Genomic DNA, 27,186 nt, shown 5'->3' on the forward strand with positions numbered 1-27,186 from the left:
ATATGCATAGGAAAGCTTGGTGGTAGGGTAACAGGTGACCTTGCCATTAGGTTCCTTCTGCTTCCTGGTGTGTCCGCGTGTTTCTGGAGTCAGTACAGCCTGCGTATTGTTCTCTTGCACTGCCAGGCTCTGCTCAGCCCCTTACGTGGTCATCTCAGAATGGCTCTGCTGCAGCTGCCCTCTATGCTGCATTCTATAGCTTGGAAAGCTGAGGGTTAGAGAGGTTGAGAGATGTGTCTGAGACCACATGGCGAAGCAGTAGCCAGAATAGGGGCCCCTGTTGCCGTGGTTTCGAGGTGGTGCTTGCTGTGAGCAGTAAGAGGAGGGAGAAGATAGGCTGGGGTTCTGTAGATGGATGAGAGGAGGCCAGCAGGAGTGAGGAGCATGGTTCTGGGAGGCATGGAGGAAGTCCTGGGAGTTAGTTCCAGCCTGGGAAGAGGGCCCTACAGAGGGATCCACATGACCTTGCAGTGGTACACAGTGGTACAGTGGGGCCTGGGGACTCAGAGCTGGCTATTGGTTGCATGCTGTGGGAGGGGGAATGGGGAGACGGGGCACTGGAGGAAAAAGGAGGGTGTTTGGACCATCAGGTGGCGGTGAAACGTGAAGACTCTAGGAGAGGAGGGGTCCTCAAGAGTTTCCAGCAGCCCAGCTGAGGACTCTGGGTAGCCCTTGGAGAGAGCTCTGGTGAGCATTTTCCTGAGTGATTCCTCCGTGCCCAGGGAGGGAGAGAGGAGACAGGAATGTTTGCTGGAGCCTGGGGGGGCCTGTGGACCTGGACTCTGGAAGATGCCGTTCAAGTCAGAGTGGGCCTAGTTGTAGAGGTGGGCGGGGCTGGTGCTTCCGCACTGGGGAAGCCTTTGCAGCTCTGGACCCTGTGGGGAGGGGCTCCCCTCATGCGCTCATGTCCCCCGTGAGCTAGTAATGGTCACAATGAGGAGGGCCCTCACCAAATTGTGTGATGGGCAGCTCCTTGAGAGCTGTGAGAAGTGCCCAGGCTTCTCTTGCTGTGCTTGTGGGGCTGTGGCCGCTCGCTGGCTTCCAGGTCAACTGGAAAGCCAAGGTAAATGGTTGGGAGGTGGGCACGAGGCCCACAGCTCTGCTTTGTGACCTTCAATTTAATTGTCCCCCTGCCTCAGCTGGGAAAGTGCTTCTCAGTTTAAATTGCTGTGTTCACATGGTACTTTGATGTTCTCCAGCAAGATGCTGGTCCAGACGGAAGTGAGCTCTGGGCTGCTTCTTTCTGTTACATCCTGACAAGGAGCTTCAAGTTGCCTTCTGCCTGTGAGGGGGAGGGGCTCAGCAGAGGTCCTGGTCTTGCAGAGAAACTCAGACACTGTCCCCAGGCGTTCAATACCATGCAGACCCAGGTGGCTGCTGCCTACTTGCACTGGCCACACTGCTTGATACAAGGTCATGAGACTGTGGCATCCTATGCAGGGCAGCAAGAGGAACATACCTGCTGCCCACACAGCTGGCTCCTTGCACCCTGCACTGCCTCTGGCCCTGTGCTGGGCATGAACTTGTAGAGAGGCCATAGGACAGGGCTCTTGAGGAGCTGAGTCTAGCTGATCCCCAGCTCCAGCTGCCCTTGGGCTTGTTGGGCTGGAGGAAGAGCCCGACCTGAGAGCAGAGGGCAGCGGGAATTTGAAGAGCAGGGCGTTTCCAGCATGACTGATGATTGCTCTGTGTCTTTCTGGCCCTTATCCTGACTGTCAGGCTCCCAGTGGCGTGCCTCACAGGGTGTAATTCCTTTTTAGGTCACTCTGATACTCCTCTCTGAAGGAGAACTAACAAGGCCTGCCTGTTGCTATTTTTAACTTGGCTCTTGGCAGTGTGCAGGGCCAGTGGCTATAGGCCTGTGCCACAGGCTTCCCCGAGCCAAGAGGGGCCTTCTTGCTGGAATATCTGCATGACATCATAAGCAGGGGGCTGCTTATTGTTGGTGGGTTGTGTACCAACCTGTGTGTGTGTGTGTGTGTGTGTGTGTGTGTGTGTGTGTGTGTGTGAGAGAGAGAGAGAGAGAGAGAGAGAGAGAGAGAGAGAGAGAGACGCCTTGTGTTCCTTGCCGGATTTCTAATTCACTCTTTTCCAAAATACTTTTCCAAAACACAGCCTTCCTGTGAAAAGTATAGTTTAGGGAAATAATAGTAGAAGAACCCATGTATTTTTACCAGCGTCCATTTTTTCTTTTTCTTTTTTTAAACACTTATTTTTTAGTTGTAGTTGGACACAATACCTTTATTTTTGTGTGGTGCTGAGGATGGAACCCAGGGCCTTGCCCGTGCTAGGCGAGCACTGTGCCCCTGAGCCACAGCCCCATTTTTTCTTTAAGGTAGAAATCCTTTTCTTTTTTTTTTCTGTAGAACCTTGGTCTGGGACACATGCAGCTCTGGGCATTGATTTCTCTGGTTGTCCAGGGTGCAGAGTGTGTGGAGCAGGAGGGCCAATACAGGGCAGGGGAGCTCCTGCAGGGGTGTGCAGGGGTGTCCCTGCTTTTTAAGGCATGTTTGCAGCTGGCTGTGATGACTGTCCTGCGCCCCAGTGCGGCCTTTCCCTCCCATGCACAAGGGGCCCCTGCTGCCAGGCTACTTGTTTTGCCTGAATGATTCTTTGCTCACTGTCTTCCAGGATCCAGAGATCCTTCTGGTAGCCAGGAAAAGGCCAGGCCTAAGCTGCTGGGCTCGGCTCTGGGCTGCTTGGCCGGGCAGTCCTTCCATTCTGAGGGAGGCAGTGCTGAGGCCTGGCGACTGTGTCTGCCCTGCCACTTCTCCCTGCACCTGCTGTAGCCCTTGGCGTGAGTGCTGATGTCCAACTGGTAACTACCCACCAGAGCCTGAGCTGTGTGCCTCGGTGCCTGCCTCTCATTAACGCCCCACAGCCACCATCCAAGGAAGGCACCAGAGTGGACCCTTGATACTAGGGCACCAGGCATGGGTCCTCATAGGAGGTGGCAAAGTGAGAATCTCATTTGGTGACAAGCTTCAGCCAGTGCCTTCTGCATGCAGGAGTGGACTGAGAAATGCTCAGGAGCCTGGGGGTCAGGTTTCAATGTAGCCATTATGAAAAGTCAGATTACAGGTTCTTATAATGAAGTAAGTCACAGTAACCCAAGGTAATCAATGCTCATAGTTGCTCTATTGCTCTGTGCATGATCCTGTTTTTTCTTAGTGTCTGAGTGAGGCAGTATGCCATTACCATGCATGGCTGAACATCTCCCTAGCCCTGTTTGTCCCTATCATGCTGGTAGCTTAGCATTGTACAGGGAGGGCATTTGCACGAGGCACATGGGTACATGCTGCACCCCAGGGTTCCTGCCCAGAGCTGACCACGGAGCCCTTCAGCACACTATCTCAGTGGGTTGTGCAAGTGCTGTCTCAACTGATCTTGAGGAGACATCTGTGCCAGGGCAGCAGTTGCTGGGGGTTTCAGAAAGGAGCAGGATTGTGAACCTGCTTTGCCCAGTGAGGATGTGGCAGCAGGAAGTATTACCTGTTGCCTTCTGTTTCTGAGTGCTGGTGCTTCAGAACCCTGTTGCAGAGCTGTCCTGGCTTCCCTGGGTGCTAGTCCCCTCCACATTTTCCCATGAAGAGCTGCCGTCTCTTACTCTGGTGCCACCAGGATTTGTTGCTCTTTCAGTGCAGTGTTCACATATTATTCCACAGCTTCACTCAGTTGCAAAGGAAACAAATTTTTTTTTCTGTTAGCCAAAAATTTCTAACAGCATGTCACAAAAACTGATCTAATGAACTCTTCTGTGTTTCTCATCATGTGCAACAACTGGGTTGGTTTTCTGCCTGTGCTCCAGTCTATGCCAATCCAGCCAGGCACTGGGTCTACAGAGGCCTGCATCTGTCTGGCATGGCTGTGCGGCACCTGAGCAGGGTACTTCACCAGGTAACAGCAGCATGTGTGTGTTTGTTTCCATGTTGTGCTCCAGAGTGGGATGCTACGATAGCGATGCCTCCTTTCTCCTTCCTCTCATTAGCAGGAAACTTGGAAAGATCAGAGACCGCACAGGAAGTGCTTGCTATCATTCAGACGCATTCACTGTGAAGCATTTGGGGTGGGTTGCCGCTCTGGTCCACGGTCCTGGCAGAAGGGGGATGTGTTCATTGGTCTCTGTTTTTTTGTTCTTACCAAAGTAAATGGTAAGCATGCTCACTACATTTTCTTGATGAACTTCAAACCTATAAAGGGAGAGGATAGTAGGGTAAACCAGGCCTAGCCCCACACCCTATAGTTGAGCTTGGCTAGCTTATTTCAAATCTGTCTCCACCTGCTCCTGCACCCTTAATTGTCTCTAAGCAAAACCAGATGGTGTATGGTTTGATTCTTGTGTATTTTATTTATTATTGATCTGGGGATTAAAACCAGGGCACTCTACCACTGAGCTATCCCTCAGCCTCAGCCCCCCTTCTAAATTTTGACATAAGATTTTACTTAATTGCCGAGGCTGGCTTGAATCTGTGATCCTGTGTCAGCTTCCCACCCTGTTTTGTTTCATTATTGAACATTTCCATAGTTATCTCTAAAGAATTAAAAGAATATCACTGTCATATCCAAAAGGATTAACAATAATCCAGTGTTATTAAATATCCAGGCAATATTCAGGTATTCTTAATTGTTTCCTAACTTCTTAAAGTTTATATGTTAAAATTGATTGCTGTGCTGGTAGAAATCAGTCTGTGATTTCATTGAGATATGTGTTTACGACAAAGGGCCTGACATGTCATGCCTGCGAGACCATCTCAGTGATCAAGATGTGACAGCTCCATCGTCCGCCTGGATCCTGGTGCCCTCCCTCTCTCCCCTGATGTCATTAGGCAGCCACTGCTTTGCTTTCTGATGAGTTTTGTTTCCTTGAATTTTACATAAACAGATTGAATGCTGTGTATACTTCTTCTTGGCTGGCTGCTTTCAGGCAGTGCGCCTGCTCCCTGTGGTCAGAGGACAGTCTCTGTGCTTGAATTCCTTGAACCCGTCAGGACTTGGTTTGTGGCCACATAAGGCTTTTCTTGGTGGGCATACCACGGGAAGGCAGAGGATGCGTGGTCTGTGTGCCTTGGGCTGGCGTGCAATCGCTGTTCTGTCCTTGTGCATCCCCGTGAGTGCTGAGGCCTGGATGTGGCCACTGTTGAGGAGGTGGCGCTCTTCTGAACGACTGCAGGGTAGCTGGCTACTGCTGTCTCCTGGTCAGTTTCCATGTTTGTGGCTGTGCTGTCTCCCAAGCCTCGTCTCTGATGTCACTCACCAGTGCTCTTCCTGTCTCCTGGCTGCAGCTGCTGCTGCTGCCTTCCTGGCTCCCGCTGCATGGCATCCTGACAGGCAGGCATGCGAGGTGCTGGTTCTGTGCACCCTGGAGCATCCAGGCCAGGGCACTGTGGCAGAACTTCCAGGACTGTGCATGCGGCTGGTGACCACCTGAAGTGCCATCGATGCTGTTGAGCTGACTCTTGGAATTTTATATAAGACTTAAATTCAGCTCAGACAGCCACCTGGGCCTTTGGCTGCTGCGTGCCCAGGGCAGGTATAGCAGCTAACACCCAGTTTAAAACTTCTGGTGTGGTTGGATTTGGGCTGCCATTTTATAACTTGTTTGCACTCTCCTTGTTCCTTTCCGTCCATTTCTTTCTTTATTTTAGATTTTTTTTGTTTTGTTTTGCATTTCATTTTAATTTTATCTTTTGACTGTCTTTTAGAAAATGTTTTTGCGGCTGGGGGTGGTGGCATACACCTATAAATCCAGGACTCTGCAGGCTAAGACAGGAGGATTATAAGGTCAAGGTCAACCTAAACAACTTAGTGAGGCCTTCAGCAACTTAGCAAGACTCTGCCCCAAAATAAAAAAATAAAAAGGGCTGGGAGTGGGGTGTGTTGGCATACACCTGTAATCCCAGAAACTCAGGAGGCTGAGACAACTTAACAACTTAGTGAGGCCCCAAGCAATTTATTGAGGCTCTGGCTCTAAATAAAATATAAAAAGTGGCTCAGTGGTTAAGCATGCCTGAGTTCAGTCCCCTATACAAAATAAATAATAGCGAAAAAAAATCCAAAAAAACCCAAAAAATATATTTTGGTGGTTGGCTTATGATATACAGTCATGTATTACCTAAGGAGGGGACATCTCTGGGAAATGTGTTGCTAGGTGGTTTCATGTTTGCATGTTGAACATTGTGTGCATGCTTTGATGGTGTGCATCAGCTGGGTAGTGGGGAGACTTGGTGACTATGAGGTGCCGGAGGCTGCTGCTAGTCACAGGGCAGACTGTCCAGTTGCCTTTTCTTTCTAACAAGTAGAAGGAGTGCCCACTCCAACGATGGTGCAAGTGTGGTATGCTAAACATCTAAACCGGTCGTGCCCTCTGTGCGTGTATATGGCTGTGTGTGCTGTGCCCTTGTAGGACTGGCAGTGGAGTTGGTTTGCTCACACTGCACCAATGGACATGTGGTGCATTGTGCTGAGGCCTTGCAGTGGCCCTGCATTGAGTTCTCAGGACTGCAGTCATGTGCATGTCTTGTCCTTGAAGGAGTGTTGTTTTCAGTGCATGAGTGTGCGGGCCTTGATGCACAGTGTAGAGGTCCTGCCATCATACATGTTTCCATACAGCACATGCACATCTGCACACTGAGTGCCCAGCAGGCAGGATTATGAAGGGTAAACCCAGGTCACCTCCTCGCCCTGTGCAGCCAAGCCAGCCTACCACCTCTCTCTGGAAGTTGGGCTTTACTAGCAGTGGCTGCTTTTGTGTTTCTACAGCACAGTGTTTCCTCAGAGCCTCAAATATGCATCTGGGTCTTATGCAGAAGAGCCCACCCTGTTCTGGAAGGTCCCCAGAGCCCCTAGGGGTAGCGGAGTCTGTTTCCTCTAGGAATGGTGCTCAGCCGGATGTGCACCCCTCGAGGTGTTCCACGACCGCCTGGCGTGGTACCCTTGCAGTGCTGCTCAGGTGAGGAGGCCTGTGCAGTCCAGATTCCTGGGAGGCTGTGCCTCAGCCTTCCACCTGCAGGCCTGGGGTGCGGTCAAGGGCGAATGCTTCCAGGGTGCTTTCTCGTACTCCTTAAGGATTGCCGTGTGTGTGTGTTCGGCCCTTTACCCTTTCTGAAGCTTTCTTGGATGGTAGTCCTGAGAGCCAGCCCTGCCTCGCCTGCCTCCTCCAGGCCTGGCCGTGCTGCTGTCCCTCACGCCCTTGCTTCTCTGGCTTCTCACTCTCTGCTCTCCAGCGCTGTGTTGCTGCTGCTTTCTTGGTCCTCCCTCCTGGCTCTGAAGCCCTGGTTGAACCTTCCTTTAAGCTGTTATCCCTGGAGTGCTTGTCATTGCTCAAGGTCAGTCACCACTCCCTTCTCTTGGTCCGTTTCTGTCCTGGTTTTGTTCCTGATTCCAAATGCTCGAGTGGGTTTGATTCTGTGTACAGTGGAGACGTGAGCCTTCCTCCTCTTCGTGCTTCCTGGCCCGCGTGTCCTCTACCTGTGCAGCATGTTTCTTTCCCTGTTCTACACCGCAGCCCTGCGGGGACCCTGAGAGCCTCTTCCCTTCAGTCAGCAAGCCTGTGCTCTGGGTTCCTGGTGCGGAGGCGCCCTCTTCTGTCGGCCTTCATAGCCCAGGGACAGTAGCTGGGTGGTTTGTTGGGGGTTGGCACTTCCTTGACTTCATTTGTCTGCAGGGCCTTGTGTTTTCATCCTCTTCCTTGCTCCCTCACTACTTTGCTGCTGGGGCTGCTGCTTCCTCTTTTTCATCTTTCTTGTGTGCAGGCCTTGATGCTTTTACTTAAGCCTTTACGCCCACCCCCTCTAACCCACAGGTTCCTAAAGTCACTGCCCTGGAGTCTGTGCTCTGGTGGCCTGGAGACTTTCTGTTTGTGTGTGGAGGCTCTGCCTTAGGCCCTCCTAGTGCCCTGTCTTTCTGTTCTTTCTGGCTGCCTGCTGTGCTCCATGCTGCCTTGCCCCAGGTTCGCTTGTAGTTCCCATGTGGTCCCCACCTGCACCAAAGCAGAGGCTCAGTGTTCCCTGCCCTACCTAATTACTAGTATGTAAATTGTGCGTTATAGATGTAGTACATGTTTAATGTATACACATATGCATGCATGATATTTGGGGACAGGTTGTCCTCAGCTACCTTGGAGGCTCACCCAAGGAGCAAGAGGTACTCTCTCAACACTCACCCAGACCCTGCCTTTGCTGCCTTTTCTTCATCTCGAGGCTGGTGCCCTCTGGTGTCATCTGTCCCCAGAGCCCCTGTGTCCAATAGATGGGTCACCTTTCCTCTGGCACAGTGCGCTCTTCTGAGCCCGGGTTTTTCTGATGGATGGAACAGTTCAGGGTGACGGAGCTCCCTTCTGTCAGGGCGTCCCTTCTCCACGGGGGTCAAGGCTTTTCCATCATTGCATTCATCAGTTGATCATGACATGTCTGGACATGGGTTTTCTCTGGATTTTTCTTCTTAGGCATTCACTGAGTTTCTCGAATCTCTGAATTTGTCTTTCTCTAAATTGAGGACAGTTTTAGCCATTGCTTTCTCAAGTACTTCTATCCTGCTTCATGATCTTTCTGCTGTCCCGGGACTCCAGATATGGTCCTGTGCCACTTAATGAAATTTGGCCACCATGCTTCAGCCAAGGAAGGACCCATGAGCCACAGTGGCCCCATAGGTTATCAGGGAGCTGGAGAGTTCCTGGAGTGTTCAGTCTTGCTGCTGAGTGCTTCTCAAGCCCTTCATGTGCTCTCTTCCCCTATCTCTTGTGTTGGGTTGGGTTGAGGTCAAGCTGGGTGCACTCTTCTGCATTTGTGCAAGGTCACTTCCAGCAGGCAGCGTGCTCCCTCCATCGGCTGTCCCGTCTCCTATGAGCCCGGGCTTTGGGAAGGGGACTGCGGTGAAGCCTGGGAGAAGAGCGACTTCAGTGGAGATCAATGTAGGTTGACAGGTTTGGGGGAGGAAATTGAGTCCATAATTCCACTTAGGATTATCAAAACTGGTAGAAACATCATGGGTCAGAGCAAGTGGCATATTAACCACCAGTTGCTGCTGAGATGCTAGCGAGGGAGTGTCATGCCTTGTCGTTTTAGGCTGTGCCAGGGCTTCTGCCGGCCTGTCTTCCACTCCTCCCAGGGCTGCTGGCCACATGCTGTGGCTTTCCCTGTTTCATAGGTGGGCAGTGGGGGTGGGGGAAGGGCAGCTTAGGCCCCTCAGGGCTGCATCAGACACAGCCTGTCTTGACAGGATGAGCCTCACCTGCAGACCTGCAGGCAGGGCTGGGTTCTGTGGGCTGAAGAAATAGATGGCCAGACCACCTGTCCAGGAGAGTTAGCTTGTGTGTTCTGTGGGTGGGCATGGGCTGGGCTCCATCCACCCCTTGACCCGCTCTGCTGTGCTGACTCCAAACTAGGGTTGGCAGCCTGGGCCACCCTCTGGCTGCCTTCTGCAGACCAACAGCTGGGACATCCCCAGATGTAGTGTAGTGAAGGGGAAGTGCTAGGCTGTATCGCCAGTGGCTGCAGGCCTTGGAGGGTAGGAGGCCAGTGCAGGTTGTTCTTGGTGGCAGGGTTGTGGGCCAGGTGGCCAGACCTGGTGCTGGCTTGGCTGTGGATGCAGTGAGCCTCTTATGACATTCTCGGGCAGTTCCAACCTCCACCCGAGCCCTGGGTGCTATGCATCGAGAGGACCTGGCCAGTGTCTTGCTGTCAACATGGAGGATTGTGTTTTGAGAACTTTTTTTTTGTTGTTTTAAACAAGTGGACAGGCTGTCCTTTGGGAAAAACCTTCAGCCATCTCTTAGGGTGTGAGGTACAGAGCAGCTTGAGCCTAGGGACACTCGGGTGCCTATTGGGGGACCTGCCTGTTGTGTCCCCTTGTGCTGCTGTTCATGCAGGTAAGACCAGCTCACCCTTGTCCCCAAGACACGCACCTTCTTAACTGGGCCTGGGAGGCTGACAGCATCCATTGCTGGGTCTGGCCACAGCAAGTGTGTCCTCATCATTGTCACGTTGTGAGCTCTTCCTATACCCAGGTACCCAAGTACTCAGGTCTGGCACTGGCAGGACCCAAGCGGAGCAAGCCCAGATACAGACAGAAGAAATGAGTCCTGTGTTCCCTTAGCTCAGGGTCTCCTCCCACTGTCTGTGGCTTGTCTCTGATTGACGATGAAGCTCAGACAAGTCAGGAGTGGCTTGAGGGCTGCAGGGGCAGTGGTGGAGTTTCCTGCAGACTCCTGTGTGGAGGCAGGTCCCTGTAGTGGGCAGTGGATGAAGTAGGAGAGGAGGTGGTTCTCTCAGCAGGAACCCAGGCCGTGATAGGGTGCTGTCCTTGGTTCATACTCCGCCTGCTCCAGGAAGCAAGGGTGGTCAAGTCAATGTTACAGGAGCCTGCACATTCCTGGTTTTCAGAGAGTGGTTAAAAAAAAAAAAAAAAAGAAAAAAAAGAAAAAAAGGTTTCATATACACCAGGAGAGCTGGGTCTGAGGAGTTTTAATGAGGTTTAAGGAGGAGGTGTCCTGGCAAATCCTATCAGCCAGAACCCGACCCCCCCACCCCCATCCCTGTTCTTGCCTAGGGGTTTCTGTGACTCTGACCACCTACTTCCTGTTTCTTTAAGCATCTTGTAATCATTTTTTAAAATATTTGGTTTTTAGTTATAGGTGGACACAATATCTTTATTTTACTGTTATGTGGTGCTGAGGGTCAAACCCAGTGCCTCACTCATGCGAGGCAAGCACTCTACCACTGAATCACAATCCCAGCCCCGCAACTTGTAATTGTCATACATAAAATCCTTACCTAGAAATAGTACAACTTACCTGAGAAGTCCGAAGCACCTTTGACTGTCCTCCCAGGCCCGTCTGTGTGGTTCTGCGGGAGCCCTGATCCCAGAGGGAGGAGCTCACTGTCCTGTAGGACCCCGGACTGGCAGAGTTGTCTGTAGCTGTGGCTCTGACAGGACTGGAATTGTGGATCATCTTCCTGACCGAGGAGTGGCTCAGGTTTTCTCTGGGTGGTTCTGAGCAGCCAAATTGCACCTGCACTTGTAGTACGTGGCATGTATTGCACACACGTCTGTGTGGGGCCTGTGTCTCCAGTGGGTCAGTGTGGCTGCTCAGCTGCTGGTGCTGGCCGTGGCTTTGCCCTCTGTGTTCAGCGGGTCGGCCTCGCTCTTGTCCTGGACCTGTGGGCACCCGTTGCAGGCTCTTTCTGTCTTCTGCTTTCCTTGGGTGCAGCTGGCTGTTGTTGGTTGGTGGCTGCCCCTTTCGCAGGGGTCCTGCAGCTAATTGTGACTGGCCAGCCTGGTGTGGAGCGTGCTGCCCCTCATGATGTCTGCCTCCTCTAGGTGTCTTAGGGCAAGGCTGCCTTCTCCTCTGTCCCTGAGCCCGGGCGCTTGTCAGGTCCCTTCCCTCCCACCAGGTGGAAGAAGAGCATTACCTAGGGGCACAATCGCCTGCCCGCCCTGGGGTCTCACCAAGTACACTCCTCCAGCTCTTCTTCCCCTGGGCTCCCGAGAGGGCCTTCTGCTCATTTGAGCTGAGTTAGTGCCACTTGTCTGCGCTTTTTCTCCTAAAAATCTGCCAACTTCTCCATGTGCCCTGTATCCCCTTTGTTCCTGGGTTTGACCTATTTTTTTTTCCTTTGTGCCCATGTCCAGGCTGGAAGCAGCAGAGAGCAGTGGTACCGTGTTGTCTGAGGATGCTTCTTGTATGTGGATTGACTTGTCACTTCAGCACTGCTTCATCTGCTGGCTGAATTCCTGCCCCGCACCACCCTTGGTGTTCTGGCAAGGCTTATGGAGGAGGAGCTGGGCTCATTCTGTTTGCCAGGGCTCCCAGCAGAGATGGGCCCTCTCTGAGCAGTGCTGAGCCGTTGCCTGGGCAGGGTCCCCTGCAGGCACCAAGACCTGTCTGTCAGAAAGCTGGTGTCTTCCTTGCTCTCCTGTGGCTTCCTTAGGGAGTGCCGTCCTGCCTGGGACTCACTCCCACCACAGTGTTCTTCCATTGCATTTCTAACAGTGCATGTGGCATAGGAAACTGTAAAGGAGAAGTATGTGTGATTCCTGGCATACGCAGGTAACTGAGGGGCCCACAAATTTCTTATCTTCAGCAGATGCAGCCCTTCAGTATATCCATACTCTTGCGCTTGGGCCATGGCCAACTCCTATGGCTGTTGAGTTTGGATCCCTCCACTATTTTGGAGGTACACAGGACCAGAGTCAACCTTGGAAGTTTAATGTCATTTAAATGCTGACTTTTGTGCCATAGAAGGCTACTTCTGTTTAAACAAGTGATTTTGAAGGAAGTGCTACTTGGAATTTAGATGCAGGCCATCATACCTGAAGATCTGAAAGAGTGGTGGTGTGCTTCTGTTCATGGAGTGAGGGTTTGAATTCTGCTTCCACATGGTCTAGGTAGCCTGGGGGGGAGCATGGCCCACCAGTGCCTGTGCCTCTGTGCCGACGGGGAGGGGTACCCCAGTCTTCCTTAAATAAGCAGCTTCTAACAATGGCTTCTGGTGCCTCTCTTGGGGATGGTCTAGTTTCGAAGACCATGCGCACCATGGCTCCTCCATTTCCAGTGGAGAAGTTGCCAATAAGTTGCCAGCACAGTGCACCGTGGACACATATCGTGGTCTGGGCTCCCCGGCACCTTTCTGCTTCCTTTCCCTCCAGCCCCTTCACCTCAGCAGCTGGGTAAGAACTTCCTGCAGTGTTCCAGGAAGCTGGATGCACTGAAGAACCACGTCTGCTGAAGACAGGAAATATGTGGGCCCCTCAGTTACCTGCGTGTGCCAGGAATCACACGCACTTCTCGTTTACAGTTTCCTATGCCACATGCACTGTTAGAAATGCAGTGGAAGACATTGGGGTGGGAGTGAGTCCCAGGCAAGACTGCACTCCCTAAGGAAGCCCAGCAGAGTCCAGGCTCTGCTGCTCAGGCTCTGTTACATTGAACCCACAGTGGTCCTCTCATTTGCTGTGTGAAGCATGAAGTTCCAGGTGGGCTGTGGTGTGCACATGTTGCTTCAAGAAGTGACAAAGGGATGAAGGAAGACCATGTGATGGAGCTAGAGGTGATTTGTTTTGAGATGAGAGCCTTCTGTCGCTGGCACAGCCAGCCACTCAGTGGCCCTGAGCTCCTTGGCCTCTGCCATGGGGTCATGGCGGACATTGCTAGTGTGCAGGTACTTCGTTGAGGACCCTAGAGGAAGCCCGTGTAGTAGTGAGGCCCAGAGCACCATGCCATAGGCAAACGAACAGATCAGGAGTATTCTGGCAAACGTCACCACCGCAGAGGTGGCCGTGTGATCCTGTGAGGGCACTGTCCCATCTCACAGTGGGCTGTTTGCAGAAATGTCGCATGTGTTCATGTCCTTATTAGAATTTTCCCCTTTGGATAAGTATATCCTGTGTTTTTATGTCACAACCTGAAGTTGAGTTGGTCCTGCCTGGGGCTGGGCCACATGTGGTGGATCTGCACTGTTGGTTCCTTCTGGTTTCTTGCCGCACAGCAGGGCTGTGTGGAGGCCTCCTGGCCATAGGCGGGCACTTCTGCATCTGAGTGTCTTCTCAACCCTGCGGCCCCACTCTGCCTGTGGGTCCAGCTGCTGCCCCCATCCTTGGCCTTGGGGTGGCAGTGAACCTGACTGTGGCTTCTCCTCTGCTCCTGCCCCCCTAACATCCCAAAGGCCCTTTCTGCTCTCAATGGTCACCCTGTCGGGACATCCCTGCAAGGCTCTGCCTGTCCTGTGCTCCAGAAAGCAGGGCAACAAGGCCATACCACCCTCTGCTCAGATGACATCTGGGCTCCTGGGTTGCCTTATGTGTGTCTGTCTGAGCTTTGCTGCCTGGGAGTGTAGGTCTGCATGGCCGGCCGTGTAACTGTCAGGATTCAGGAAGTCTGTTGTCAAAGGTGAATACTGGGCCTCTCTGAAATGGCAGTTTAGGGTAAGTTGAGCATACTGCAGAGACATGGAGTCCTTGCTAGTGACTTCAGAAACATGAAGTTGGGGATCTTGGGATCTCGGAGACAGTGCAGTGTGGGGACAGGGATGGTACTGCAGTTAGGTAGGCCAGTCTAGGCTCAGGCCTGAGTCCAAGCTCTGCTGCTCAGGCTTTGTTACATTGGGCAAGTTATGCTCTGTACCAGTGTCCTCCTCTGCTTCACAGCCATATAGAATTCCCCAAGGATATGAGACAACTTTGGGACCTGGTGCCTGCTCAACAGTTGGCTTCAGTGATTCCCATATGGTCAAAAGTGCCTATGTGCAAGTGTGCACATGCTTACACATATGTGCCAGCTTGTGCCGACACAGGCTCGTGTATACCCTCATGTACATCCTCACAGTCATACTTTGTACAGATGTGCTTATACAGTCTCATGCACACTCACATTCTCACATTCATACACACCTTGCAAATCATTCACACATATGCCTGTGATGCTCGTGATAGCGCTCACATGTGCTCACACATGAGACTCACATGCACAATGCACACATGTTCTTGGGCACACTTGTGCACACATGTAGAGCTATACACATCCACACACATGCTTACTCCTGCAGTTGCATTCCCTTACACAGTTTATACACACATGAACAGACATATGCTGATGTGCACACATGCTCACACATGCACATACCTGGGTGGCACTCTCATTTGCTGGTGGCCTACAGGTGGTGTCTTTAAGATGATGATCTGCTTGTTCAATTTTTGGGAGCTATCCAGACTCTGAAGCCCAAAGTGTTTCTTTTTCTGATTGGAGAATGATGCCTCTAGATTATTGAAGAAGTTCTAAGAAACTCTGAATCTTTTCTAAGGAATCTATGGTGATGGAAAGAGGGAGAACACTGGAAATGAAAGTAGCTGGGCATGTCAGGGAGGCTCTTCCAGCCTCTGTGGAGAAGCACCCTGGTGTAGAGGTGCAGCACCCCAACCTGTGATGCCAGGGCTGGGGGCGGCTTGTGCCTGACCTTGTGCTCTTCTCTTCAGGTCGTGCACACCCACAAGCCTCATTTCATGGCCCTGCACTGCCAGGAGTTCGGAGGAAAGAACTATGAGGCCTCCATGTCCCACGTGGACAAGTTTGTCAAGTAAGTCTCGGGACAGGTTTCTGTGGGCTGCAGGGTGGGGGTAGGGTGTGTCATCTCCGTCTTTACCATTCAGGACTAAAACGTCCATCATGTATATACATATGCCCTCTTTGTTCATTCATTCCTTGATGGACACTGAGGCTGGTTCCATAGTTTGGCTGCTGTGAATTGTGCTGCTGTAGACATGGGTGTGCATGATCACCGTAGTGTGGTGACTCCAGTTCTTGAGACTAAATGCCGAGGAGCGGTATAACAGGGTCATAGGGTGGTTCCATTCCTAGCCTTGTGAGGGTTTCCATAGCACTTGTATTGACTCTCAGTGCCACCATCAGTGTAGAAATGTTCCTTTTCTCCATGTCCTCAAGAGGGACTTCTTGAACAGGGTGCTTCTGCTAGAAATTTGTCTTGAGGTCTGCAGAAATCCCAGGCCTTGAGAATTGTAGTGAATTGTACTTTACTAACATTCTGTAAAATACAATGCAGGTAAAAGGTAAAATCTGTATAAGCTCATTTTGGAAAATGTTGAAGGCTGTCATTATGGGTGGTGTTTTCCAAGCGGGTCATGACATTAGTGTCCTTCCTTTCTGTCTCTGACAAGTGTGGTCTTGAACCTGCTGGGTCTTGTCCCCAATCCTGTGCTCTGGCCTCCCGTGCAGGAGAAGTCGTGCCTTGTGACTTCAGGGCTGGCCATAGAAGGCCTCCATGCCATGAGGAAGGCACGCCATGTGCAGGTCCACATGGGGGCATCTGGGTCCACGGAGGGGGTTTCGAGCCCTCCAACCTGGTGTCTGATGTGAGGAGAAGAAGGCTTGTGGGGACTCTGTAGTGTCCTGCTGTTCTAGGCTGGGCGCTGGGAGTGACATTGCCACCCATGCCACCACTTGAGTTCCTCAAACACGACAGGGGTGGCTTTCAGGCTGAAAAACTTGCACATTTCCTCAAAATAATTTGTAATTTGGGCAATTTTAATTTTTTCCCCTAACTCACCAAACTGATATAAAATGCTGTGGAGAAGCAGAGTGAACAACAGCCGGGACAGCCCTGAAGGGGAACAGGGAGGGACTTCTGCCCGCCTGACCACAGGCTGCTCTGCAGCAGAGGGACCAGGGCTGCAGGCTGCAGACACCAGGGCAGACAGCAGACGCAGGCCAGGCTGCGCCCCTTGTGCCCGGCTTGTGGTGCTGTGGGCTGCGTTTCCTGGACTGGGATCCCCAATTCCTGTCAGACAGGGCCACCACAGCCTGCACCGGCAGTCGCACTTGTAGAAAAGTAAAACTTTTCTTCAGTAAACTTTTCTTAAGACTAAGATTTAGGAGAATAGCTTCTTCATAGGTTGGAGACAGGCAGAGATTTCCTCACACGGGTCCAAAAAGTGCGGCTGATGAAAGGTAAGACTGGCAGATTAATCGTGTTGAAATGAACCTCCTTGTTTACAGAGCGGCACTCTACACACAGGGCATTCAGCCACACTGGGAAAACATCTGCAGAGCACTTCCTTACAAAATTAGGGTTTAAATGTATTAACAACTCCTACAAGTTGTCCAAAAGAGGAAAGCAGGGTGGTTGAAGAGCAGGGCGAAGATGTGATGGAGGCCAGCGCACTGGGGAGCGGCTCCACCCTCCTGGGCGCCTTCCTCCCTGCCGGCCTCACCGGCCTGTTGCTTTTGCTGTGAATACCAGCTGTCCTTTAAGAAGGTCACGCAGTGGGCACTGCTGCCGCTGGCTGTTACCGGCTCCTCTGCACTCAGTGCTCACTCCTGGGATCCAGTCCTGTGGATTTCAGCACAGCTCTCCTCTGTCTGAGAATGTCTGTCTGTCATCCTGGAGGCCATGTCTGTGGCCTGGAGCGCAAGCTTGTCATTTTGCTTGCCCCTTCAAGGCTCTCAAATGGCCGCCTGTGGCACTGCCACCCTGGAGAACTGGCCATCGTTCTTGACTAGTGTACTTCACCCCCGACTGCCAGATTTGGTCTTCATAGCTGGTCCTCAGTGACTTGAGAATGTCGCTCTTTGGTTTGATTTGGTTTGATTTTTTTTTTAATTTTTAACAGTGGATTTATAATTTAATCAAACCTGGAAGTCGTGTGTTCGTTACTTCTCTCAACAGTGCTCTTCCTCCTCCTCCTCGCTGGTCGCCAGAGTCAGGGTGCTGGTGTTGCCCAGTCCCGGAGCTCTGCTCCCTGGCCTCAGTGGGGGTTTCCGTGTGTGTCTGAGAGTCACTGGTCAGTTCTTGTGCAGGCTGAACCTGAAGTCCATCCCATGAACTTGTTTTATTTCTGATACTATATTTTTCAGCTCCAGTTTGCTTTGTGATTTTGGGTTTTGTGGCTTTCTTCATTACCTTCATGTTTTCTTTTAAGAAATACCATGGTTTACAACCAGAGATATGAAAAGTTGTGCTCTATATGTATAATATGAATTGTAATGCATTTTGTTGTCATATATAATGTATTAAAATTTTTAAAAATTTAAAAAAAGAAATACTATAGTGTGCTTGATTGTGTCTGAAGTTGCTGTTTTAAGATTCTTTCAGCTAATTCCATCACTTTTGTCCTCTCTGTCCCTGATTACATTGTTGGCATTTGGTGCTACTCTTTGGATGTCAGGTAATTTTGATGTGATGCCAAATGTGGTGGAGTCACGCTGTTCGGTGTTGGAGCCTTGCTGTCCTCCTTCAGGCCCTGCACATTGTGGGTGCCAACAGCTGGCTTAACGAAGCCCCCTCCTCCCTCCCTCCCTCCCTTCTCGTCCCTCCCTTCATCCCTTTTATCCCCCTTCCTCCCTCCCCTCCTCCTTTGTCCCCCTCCCTTCGTCCTCCCCTCCCTCTTCTCCCTCCTGTCTCTTTCCTCCCTCTCTCCCGCAGTGGTTTGTGCAGGTTTCAGGGTGACGTGAAGATGCTCTCTGAACTACTGTTCCTCGTGAGGGTCCTGCTGCATGAGGAGGCCTCTGTTGCTTTTCCTTAATGAGCTTGCTTTTCTCCTTCCAGGGAACTACTCTCAAGTGATGCAATGAAAGAATACAACAGGGCTCGAGTTTACCTGGATGAAAACTACAAGTCACAGGAGCATTTCACGGTGAGTCCTCCCCCATGCTGTGGTGGACGCACCAGGCTAGGCGAGCCTGCCCTGAGGCTGGCCCTCCCAAGCCCAGAGTTGCTTCACACTGCGATTGGCCTCAATTCAGTTGTTGCCACCAACTGCAGGCTGCTGGGTGTTCTGATGCCACTGTGACCTGTGGGGTGGAGGGTGGAGTAGTGATGGTGGCACACGGGTGCTTCAGGGCTGCCTCCTTGTCGGCTAGCCTGGTGGGAATGGAGATGCAACCGGCCAAGAGAGGGAGGCCCTCAGCTTCGGGTGTCTGGGAGTAAGAAGGCTGCTGCAGTCTGCAGGTTGTAGAGACAGGGGATTGCCCCCACACCTGTACTGCTCTGCTCCCGTGTGCCCATGTCCCTTTTTGAGCCCCTAGGAGACCCCTGGGAGCCGGCTTGCTTCAGGATACTATGGGATGCAGCCTCTGCAGAGCTGGGAAAGACCTGTCCCTCCTCTGTGAGAGTCTTGGGTTCTGTGGGACGGTGGCCCTAGTGAGGTCAGCAGCCTTGGGAGGTAGGAGGGGCCTTGGAGCTCCCCCAAGGAGATGTTTGCAAGGCTTTGAGTAACTATTTGTTGCTTCAGAGATGAAGTCTGCTTTTTTGCTGCTGTCACAAGCAATTTTATAGGAGGAAAAGTTTATTTTGGAGCTCACAGTTTCAGAGGTCTCAGTCCATAGACAGCCAGCTCCATTCCTTAGGGCCTGGGAAGAAGCAGAACATCATGGTGGAAGCCTGTGGTCAAGGAAAGCAGCTGGGAACAGGACATCCGGAAGCAGAGAGATATTAAGTTCAGCTCACCAAATGTACACCCCGAAGGCAGCCCCGTGGCTACCCCCTCCACCACACCCCCACCAGCCAGCAGTCACCACCCAGGTGACACTGTCAGGGGATCAATGCGCTGATCAGGTTCAGGCTCTCGTGGCCCAGACACTTCACCTCTGAACATCCTTGCACTATCGCACACATGAGCTTCTGGGGACACCTCATCTACACCCCAACAGCATCTCAGGCTCTTCCTCAGAAGCTTCAGGCTCCTTGGGTTGGGCTAGGTCTGTCCCTTGTCCTTCACAGCACCCTCTGTCACACCATCACATTTACAGCTACTTGCTTCTCTGACTTTTCCACAAGGTGGAGTCCTGGTGGAAAAGTGGTCCTTGTTCTTCAGCCTTTCTCTGCTCCTAGAACCTGACATGGGCAGAGCAGAGATGAAACCCTTGGTGAGAGAATTTTCTGTCAAGGTTTGTCTCTGGATTTGGGGCATTCGGTGCTGGGTGAGTGGTGCCCTATGGTCACGGAGACAGTCACAGAGCTGCAGATTCCTGGCAGATTCCAGAATCCCTGCAGCACCCCCAGACCCTTCTCCATGCCCCTCCACCTACATTTAGGGCAGCGTGCCTCCAGCTCTGACCAGTACACAGCCTCACTGCTTCCCAGTGGCCCTCCTCTCTGTGGCTGCCACCTCCCAGCTCTGGACTCATCCACCCCTTCTTAGAAGCTGGCCTCCCTCAGCCCTTTGCTTTCCTCTGCCAGGATCTAACTTCCTTCTTCCTAAATGGGACTTCTGCAAATGAAAAGACAGAATCTCAAAGAAAAACACACTGGTAGAATATACATCACATTGGACATGGCAGAGAGAAGAGAAAATGGCCCTGCAGAAAGCAGTGGTACTGTTGAGTGGAGCACACCTAAAAATGTCTTCCAGTGGCTGGGCAGCGTGGCTGAGAGAGGATGTCACGAGCCTGACCCTTGTGTCACTGGGGCCCTGACGGGTACAGAGGGGATGGACAGAGAGGATGTGTGAAGGAATAAGAGCTCAGGTTTCCCACAGCAGGCCCTCAGATCCAGGTATTATACCAGCTCCAGGCAGAGTGAGCATGAAGGCGACACGCGACACACGGTGCTGAGCACAGGTCCTGCAGGGAGCTCCTCGTGGCTGCCTGTCCTCAGAGCCTCTCCGACTGCCTCCTTCCTGCCCTGCACTGTGGCTTACTTCACTGTTGGCATTGCTGCAGGAAAGTCCCTCTGCTCTTCCCAGCCTCCTTTAACTGTAAAGACACAGGTGTTTTCAAGTAACAGGTGAGGAGAGGAGCCATGCTAGCACGGCCAGGAGAGAGCAAGGGTGGCCGTGCTGCTGTGGAAGTGACCTTTAGAACCGGGGCTGTGGCCAGAGCAAAGAGGGCTGCCTCCTGATGGCAGAGAGGTCTTCTGCACAAGCCCAGAGCAGTCCTGAGCGCCCAGTCTCCTGACTTTCACAGACAAGGAAACAGCAGAACCTGGTGAGAAGTGGGCAGGCCTGCCCAGCAGGGATCTGAATATGCCTGCCCTGTTAGCTTATGTGCAGGTGGACAAAGGCCTGTCCAGCAGCCTGCTCTGCAGTGTTGGTGGAGCCACTCGAGATGCCATACACCAAGAGGCAGAGCAAGGAGGGACGTCTGCCCAGCATCTGTGGCCCTGAGACCACGAGGTAGTGTGAGTGGGCTTAAGGGCCCAGTGTGAGGCTCACTGTCCTCACAGGCCTCTCAGCAGGAAGCTGAGGGGAGTTTTAGTAACCCTGTGGACCTCTGAGGGCTGCACATGCCTGCCTGTCCTCAAGGCTGGCTCGGGCTTTTTCTGGACAGGTTCCCAGAGGCCTGTGCTTGGGGTGTTCTGGTCCTGACCCTCTGAAGAGGACATTCCCAGGTCTGGATGAGTTCTAGGGCTCTTGGCTGCCTTCTTTCCAGGGTCTTCCCTGGCTTTGGCACTGACCACAGACCCTTCACCAGCACATGTGGGAGTCTGGGCCGTAAACAGACACCTCCACGAGACTGGAATTATGCGACATGTGTTATTGGATGTTGAGGGGTAAAATTAGACGTTAACTAAAAAGCTTTCTGAGAAATTGTCAAATATTTAGAAGTCAACCAAGTTGAATCCCATGATTCAGAGAAATGCCACAAAGAAAATGAGAAAATATTTCGAATTATACAAAAAACAAACTAAAAAACCTTCAGAATGTGTTGACTTGCCAAACAGTCTGCGTTGCGGATGTGCAGTGGTTAAGCTGGGTACCCAGCAGAGGGGGTGTCACCCTGTTGCTCAGACGGGAAGCGCCAGGCAGGAGCCTGTCCACTCCTGGTCAGGAACTTACCTCCAAGGGCACCTCACACCACCTTGGACAGCACTACTCCTAGCCTGCAGAGGACGTATTCTCAAAGTCAAGGTTTCTGAAATGCCAGCAGCCAGGGCTGGGGCTCAGGGCAGCTGGAAAAGCTGCCTGAGGCCATTTTCAAGATTGCCCAGAGAAGTGGACCAGGGAATTGTGCTGCTATAAACACTGATGTGGCTGTGTCCCTGTAGTATGCTGTTTTTAAGTCCTTTAAGGAGAGGGATAGGTGGGTCAAATGGTGGTTCCATTCCTGGTTTTCCAAGGAATCTCCATACTGCTTTCCAGATTGGCTGTACCAATTTTCAGTCCCACCAGCAACGAATGAGTGTGTCTTTTCCCCCACATCCTCACCAACACTTATTGTTGTCTATATTCTTAATAGCTTCCATTCTGACAGGAGTGAGATGAAATCTTAGTTTTGATTTGCGTTTCTCTAATTGTTAGAGATGATGAACATTTTCACTGTCATATATAAAAAAATTAATAAAAATAAAATTTAAAAGAAGAGGACCAGGGAGGCAGGGTGTGATGGTACACACCTATAATCCCATTGGCTCAGGGGGCTGAGGCAGGAGGATCCTGAGTTCAAAGCCAGCTTCAGCAACTTTGCAAGGCCCTAAGCAACTCAGTGAGACCGTCTCTAAATAAAATAAAGGGATGTGGCTTGGTGTTTGAGTGTCCCTGAGTTCAATTCCCCTGTACCAAAAAATAAATAAATAAATACAGAAAAAAATAAAACAGTGGGCCAGGGAACAGAAGCAAGTCCTAGAGCTGTTTGGTAGGAGGCGGGGCGTGGTGTGCAGTGTGTCTGCTGCTGTGCCTGGCTTAGTGGTGCCTGCAACCTGGTGTCCCTCCTGGGGGCACCATGCCTGCAGCATGGTCCTGTGTGGGCTACCTTTGTTGTTGGTGGGTAGCTGTGGGCAACAACCACCCACCAAGGTTTGGTGGTGGTCCGGCTGCTCCAGCTGCCTGCAGCCATCATGGGTTGGCCCCAAAGTGATGACACTGTTGTCCCTGGTTGTAACCGAGACTGGGGTCCTGAGCACCCCCATTTTATGTCCCCTCAGCATGTCATGACCTTGAGTGAGCCTCTAGGTGTCTTGATGGAGAGCACCTGACTCCCTCAGCAGGACTGGGTGGCATTGGCCAGCCAGGCAGCCCTCCTACCCAGCCTGGTGCCCTCTGGCTTCAGACCGAGGGACATTCAATCTTTACAAGATTGATGGTATCAGAGCAGTATTTTCAGCTGAGTCTGGTTCAAATAATAGGCCATTAATTGTAGAAGGAAATTGAAATGAATTTATCTTGTACATAAATGCTGTCATGGGCATTAATAGGGATCAGACTATAGTGGCCTGTTCCCAGAAAGCTCCTGAACTGCTGCACCTGCTGTGCAGGCTGACTGTGGGGGTGGACTGGTGGTGGTGGGGTCTGCTGCTCCTCTAGTGGGGATGCCTGGGAGCTTTGGGAGAGGCAGGGGACTTGCGAATGACCTTTATGGCCAGGAGGTGGCGCCAGCACAGCACCTGCAGCCCTAGTGCTCCCTGAAGGAAATGCTTTTAAGGGGATGGGTGTACTTTAATGGTGACACTGAATTTCGAGTGTTTGCAAGAACCCTCCTATGTGGCTGTTGGCATAAGCAGGAGGCTCATTGGGTCTACGCAGAGACAAGCACACCTCCCTCTCTGGGCTCCCTTGGTGGCATCCCTCTCCCCAACCTCTGTCACAGCTAGTGCCTTGCCTGCCTGTGCTTTCTATGGAAAGTTAGTGTCGAAGTCTGTTTTTTTCCAGAGTTGCTGCTCGTCTGGCACATTCAGGCCTTAGCACTGGAAGACCAGGTCCTCATCCTGCTCCTGGGAACGTGTTTGAAAATCTCCATTATCTGGGCCAGGGATGCCGGCCAGGGTGTTGGTGTCACAGGCAAGCTGTACAGGAGGCAGGAATGCCTGTGCTGTGAACCGGAAGTGTCCCTGACCTTTCCCCCTGGCAGGGCCCACCCTGTGCCTAATGTGGTTCTGCTTGTTGTCTGTCTTCTCCCTGGAATCACCCTCCCGAGAGCAGCAGCTGCGCTCTCCCTGCTTGGACCTGGTGCCTGGGCTGTGCCAGCACATGCAGGTGTTCAGAGTCAGGGGACAAGAGGGGGTCCCTGGGGCGGAGCAGCACTTGAGGCAGGAGCAGCTAGGGTTGGTGGACTCCACGTGGGTACCTTAGTCCCCAGGTGGAGGGTGGAGGAGGCAGGGCATGCGCGGGGTGAGTGCAGGGGACACAGCCCCAGACGGGATGGAGGCTGTTGGTGTTCAGTGCCATGGACTGGTGCAGTCCCCTGGGTCTGGCTGCTCGGGGCCAAGCATGGGGCTCCCAGAAATTTGGAGAGGAAAGACGGGTAAGGCAGGTTCATCTAAGGTGCAGAGGTGGTGATGTGGGGGGTGCAGGGGTGTGTGATGTACCAGAAACCACAAGCCAGCCAAGAAGGATCCCAGGGGGAAGGGGACTGCCTGGACAGGGCCGGAAGTGTCCCTCCAAGGCACCTGCCCCGCCAGCCCACACCTCAGGCCCCAAGAAGAATGGGGGCACAGCTCTCACCGAGGAGGAACCTGAGCCGGACATCCCCTGGTCCCTGGTGGCAGCTGGGTCTGTGGCATCTAAGGGACTGCAGACAGTGCTGACCAGGCTGCTGGGCATACATGGTGTCCTGACGGCTTCAGTGACCTCATGTCCTAGTCGCGGTTTTATGTTAGCCTCAAAGATACAAGATGCTCCCAAGTCAACCCTCGGGAGTGAGCTGGCTCTGCCTGCAGAAGAGGGGCTTGTGCTCAGCTTTGTGGTGCGAGAGAGAGAGTGCTGCCCCCCCCCCCCCGCCCCCCGGGAGAAGCCTCTGGCCCGCAAGCAGGCTACGCCATGCCATCTCCCTGGCCAGGCATCAGCTGCCACCTGCTCAGCTCCTCTCCACATTCACCCCAGCACCACTGGGGACCAGGCCTGTGTTTTTGGACCTGAGAATATCTGATGGCGAGCCACAGTGACCTTCCTGCACAACGCTGCCTCATGGTGACCCTATTCCTGTGGGCATCCAGAATCAGAGGCAAAGGAAAGAGGGGTGCTGCCTGCGGCTGACTTGTCTTCTGTGGGCCAAGGATGTGGCTGCCAACCTCCTGGTTCTTCTGCCTTCCCGATACCCATTCCTTCTGTCCCAGGGCCTTTGCACTGGCCCTGTCTGCTCTTTCCCCCTTCCTGGAGGGTTCTGTCCTGCTGCCTTCTCCTTCTGGAAGTTCTGTCCCACTCTCTCCTTTTTGAGGGGTCTCGCTACCCAGTGTGAGCATGATTCTTCAAACAAGTTCTCCTTACTCAGGGCCTGCCTCCTTGCTGCGGTTGAATCAGCTCCATGAAGGCAGGGATCTCTGCTTCTTGGTCCAGTGGCCCATCATGGGTGTCACATGGAACAGCCCTATGTGAAGCGTCCACTCTGGAGATGGAATCTGTACAACGCATGGAATCCATGTGTTTGAGCAGCTTGGCATGTGGCATGAAGCTACTTTGTCAGAAAGTGGCAGGCAAAGAGTTAAGAGAAATCTTTGTCACAGAGTTGGGTCCTTAGGTGAGGTTGGGCTTTTCCTCAGTTGTGCTCCCCTGCAGCACAGAGGGGACTTTGGGCAGCCTGTGAACAGGAGCCATTGACTGGGCTTGCTTCCTGACCCTGCCTGGTAAGATGGGCCTGGTCCCTGGAGGAGGGCTCCAGAGAAGGTGTCCAGGCCAGAACCCGAACTCTGCTTGTATGGGCTTGTGCCAAAGAGGGGCCCAGAGGGGGAGATCCTGCTGTCTGTCCCTGAGCTGCCTTTTTCAGGCCTCACTTTAGCTAGCCTGTCGTCCCTGCCCCGGAACACAGCTGCCACCTGCCACCCGCCCCACTGGAGATGGACTTGGGAGGAAGTTCCTGGGGAGGCCTCGGCACCGTGCGTTCCTCGGTTGAGCTTCTCGCAGCCCAGCATGCTGTGCAGGCCTGGACGCCAGGTGGGCCTCTGAGTGAAGCTTTGCAAGGCCATCCCAGCATCTGTCGGTCCAGCGCTCCAGCTATAAGGAGTCCAGTGTCTGACCTGCTGGGCCCCACAGAGCAACATGGAGAACGCAGTGCTCGCCTCTGACAAGCCTGCCCGTCCATCGGGGGACGTGCGGCGCTGCCTTTCTGTACCACTCTGGAGGAAGAGGCTGCAGGCCTGTCTCCTGCACTTGCTCTGCTGTCTCCTCTTGCTGCAGAAGGAAAGCCCCACAGCGCCAGGCTCCCCTCACTGCTTCGCTGGAAGCCAGAGACAGAGAGAAGGCCGGGTCCCGTTGTGGTGGACTTCAAGTGTGGCTCAGGACTGAGGAAGGGCCCTGAGGGCCTCCGAGTCCTCCCTGGTGACTTGGAGTCCAAGGTGCTGGCACCTGAGTGTGGGGTCTGGGCCAGGGCTCCTGGCCTCTGGGCTGCCTGGCGAGTCCAAGCAGCCCGTCTTGAGTGGCTGAGCAACATTTCCACTGGGAGCAGAAAGACGGGGTGTCTCCTGCACTGCTGCCATTCTCCCCCGTGAGGGGTGTCAGCCTGGACCTGAGTGCTGGTGCCGACCTGTCTGAAAGCTCTGGTCTCTGGAGTGAAGATGGCCGTGGGGCCAGGGCAGGGAGGAGAAGCTCCCCTCTCCACGTGGGCTCTCTTCACCCTCCTAGAGGAAGTTGGGGAGAGCAAGGCTTAATGATGGCTCTGGGTTGGAGCAAAAGGATGTGCACTGGTACTTAGAGTAGCTGCAGACAAGTGCTGAGAGGGCCTGATCTGGGACTCCAGGCTCCAGGAGGTGGTTGCTGCACAGAGCTCCAGCTGGAGCCAGGACATGAAGAGGTATACAGGGTGCTGGCCTCTGTGTGGCCACACCAGCCGGGGGCATAAGGAGGAGCTAGTGCCTCAGTAGGTACCAGGCTTTTAGACACGCAGATGCTTGGTGTGTTGGTGTGCTGTGCTTTCCCTGTGGATAAATCAGAACAGGGAGGCTGATGTGGGGCTGGTTGTCAGGACACTCACTCTGTGGCCCCAAACCCCAGCATGGCAGGGGAACCTTGGGTGGACCCAGCACTGTGGCTTACTCCTGGACCCCCACAGCTGCAGACCCTTGTTTCTGCCAGAGTTGCAGGGGGCAGGCTGTGTGTGCAGTCTTGCTGTGGTGGCATGTCCTTGACCTGGATGCTTGGCCATTTGCTCCTCTGGCTGCCTCTGTCACGTAGCCAGTGTGGGGCTGTGCAGGTGGCTGGGCAGCCTGAGGCTGGTTCTGGGATGGGGTAAGCTAAGGCACAGTGTGGGGTGGGCATGGGTCTGCTCTCCTGTGGAGGAGGCCCAGTGGTGGGGCCTAGTGTGGAGTGGCTCTAAGGCCCACCCTCAGTTATCCACTGCTCCCTCAGGTCTCCTGGCTAGAGGCCCACATCCCTGTGACTCCTGTGGTCTGGACTCCTAGGAGTGGCTGGCTGCTCAGCAGGTGGGCTAGTTCCTTTCCCCTTCACTTTCTGTGTTGCTCATTGCACTGCTGAGAGGAAGGTCCTCACTGGAGGGGTGGATGAGCTCCAGAGACTTGCACACCTGGCTGTGCTCTTGCCTGAGCATCATCTGGGTTTCCCAGAGGGGCGCTGACCTGCGTCTGCAGAGCAGGGCCTGCTTTCTCTGACGTGGGGTGTTAGAGGCACCTTTTCCATGGTGCATCGTGGTTCACAGCATCTGGGTCCTAGAACCTCCTTAGAAGGCTTTTGCCAGGCTGCCAGCCTCAGCCAGAGGCCCTATTGTTGAGGGTGGGGCCAGGGTTGAGGCTGCTCGTGCCTGGGAGACCCCTTCCCATGGACCCAGTCCCCTGCCCCATGTGTACAGCCCTCTCCCCT

At 53.1% G+C, this 27,186-nt stretch overlaps 1 protein-coding gene across 5 annotated transcripts in view; it reads left to right on the plus strand.

The window, feature by feature from the left end:
- The window catches only part of Inpp5a (inositol polyphosphate-5-phosphatase A), a 175,737-nt gene that overhangs the window by 54,570 nt on the left and 93,981 nt on the right, over window positions 1-27,186 (plus strand). For 3 of the 5 annotated variants that reach the window (XM_077799228.1, XM_026410292.1, XM_077799229.1), the window contains exons 3-5: window positions 7,224-7,325; window positions 14,968-15,068; window positions 18,054-18,141. In XM_077799228.1, coding sequence (XP_077655354.1) covers window positions 7,224-7,325; window positions 14,968-15,068; window positions 18,054-18,141 — 291 coding nt within the window. The remainder of the gene's footprint in view (window positions 1-7,223; window positions 7,326-14,967; window positions 15,069-18,053; window positions 18,142-27,186) is intronic. The other 2 variants (XM_026410294.2, XM_026410293.2) reach the window with 1 other exon arrangement.

The sequence above is a fragment of the Urocitellus parryii genome, chromosome 5 (assembly GCF_045843805.1).
Source record: "Urocitellus parryii isolate mUroPar1 chromosome 5, mUroPar1.hap1, whole genome shotgun sequence".
Classification (NCBI taxonomy): domain Eukaryota; kingdom Metazoa; phylum Chordata; class Mammalia; order Rodentia; family Sciuridae; genus Urocitellus; species Urocitellus parryii.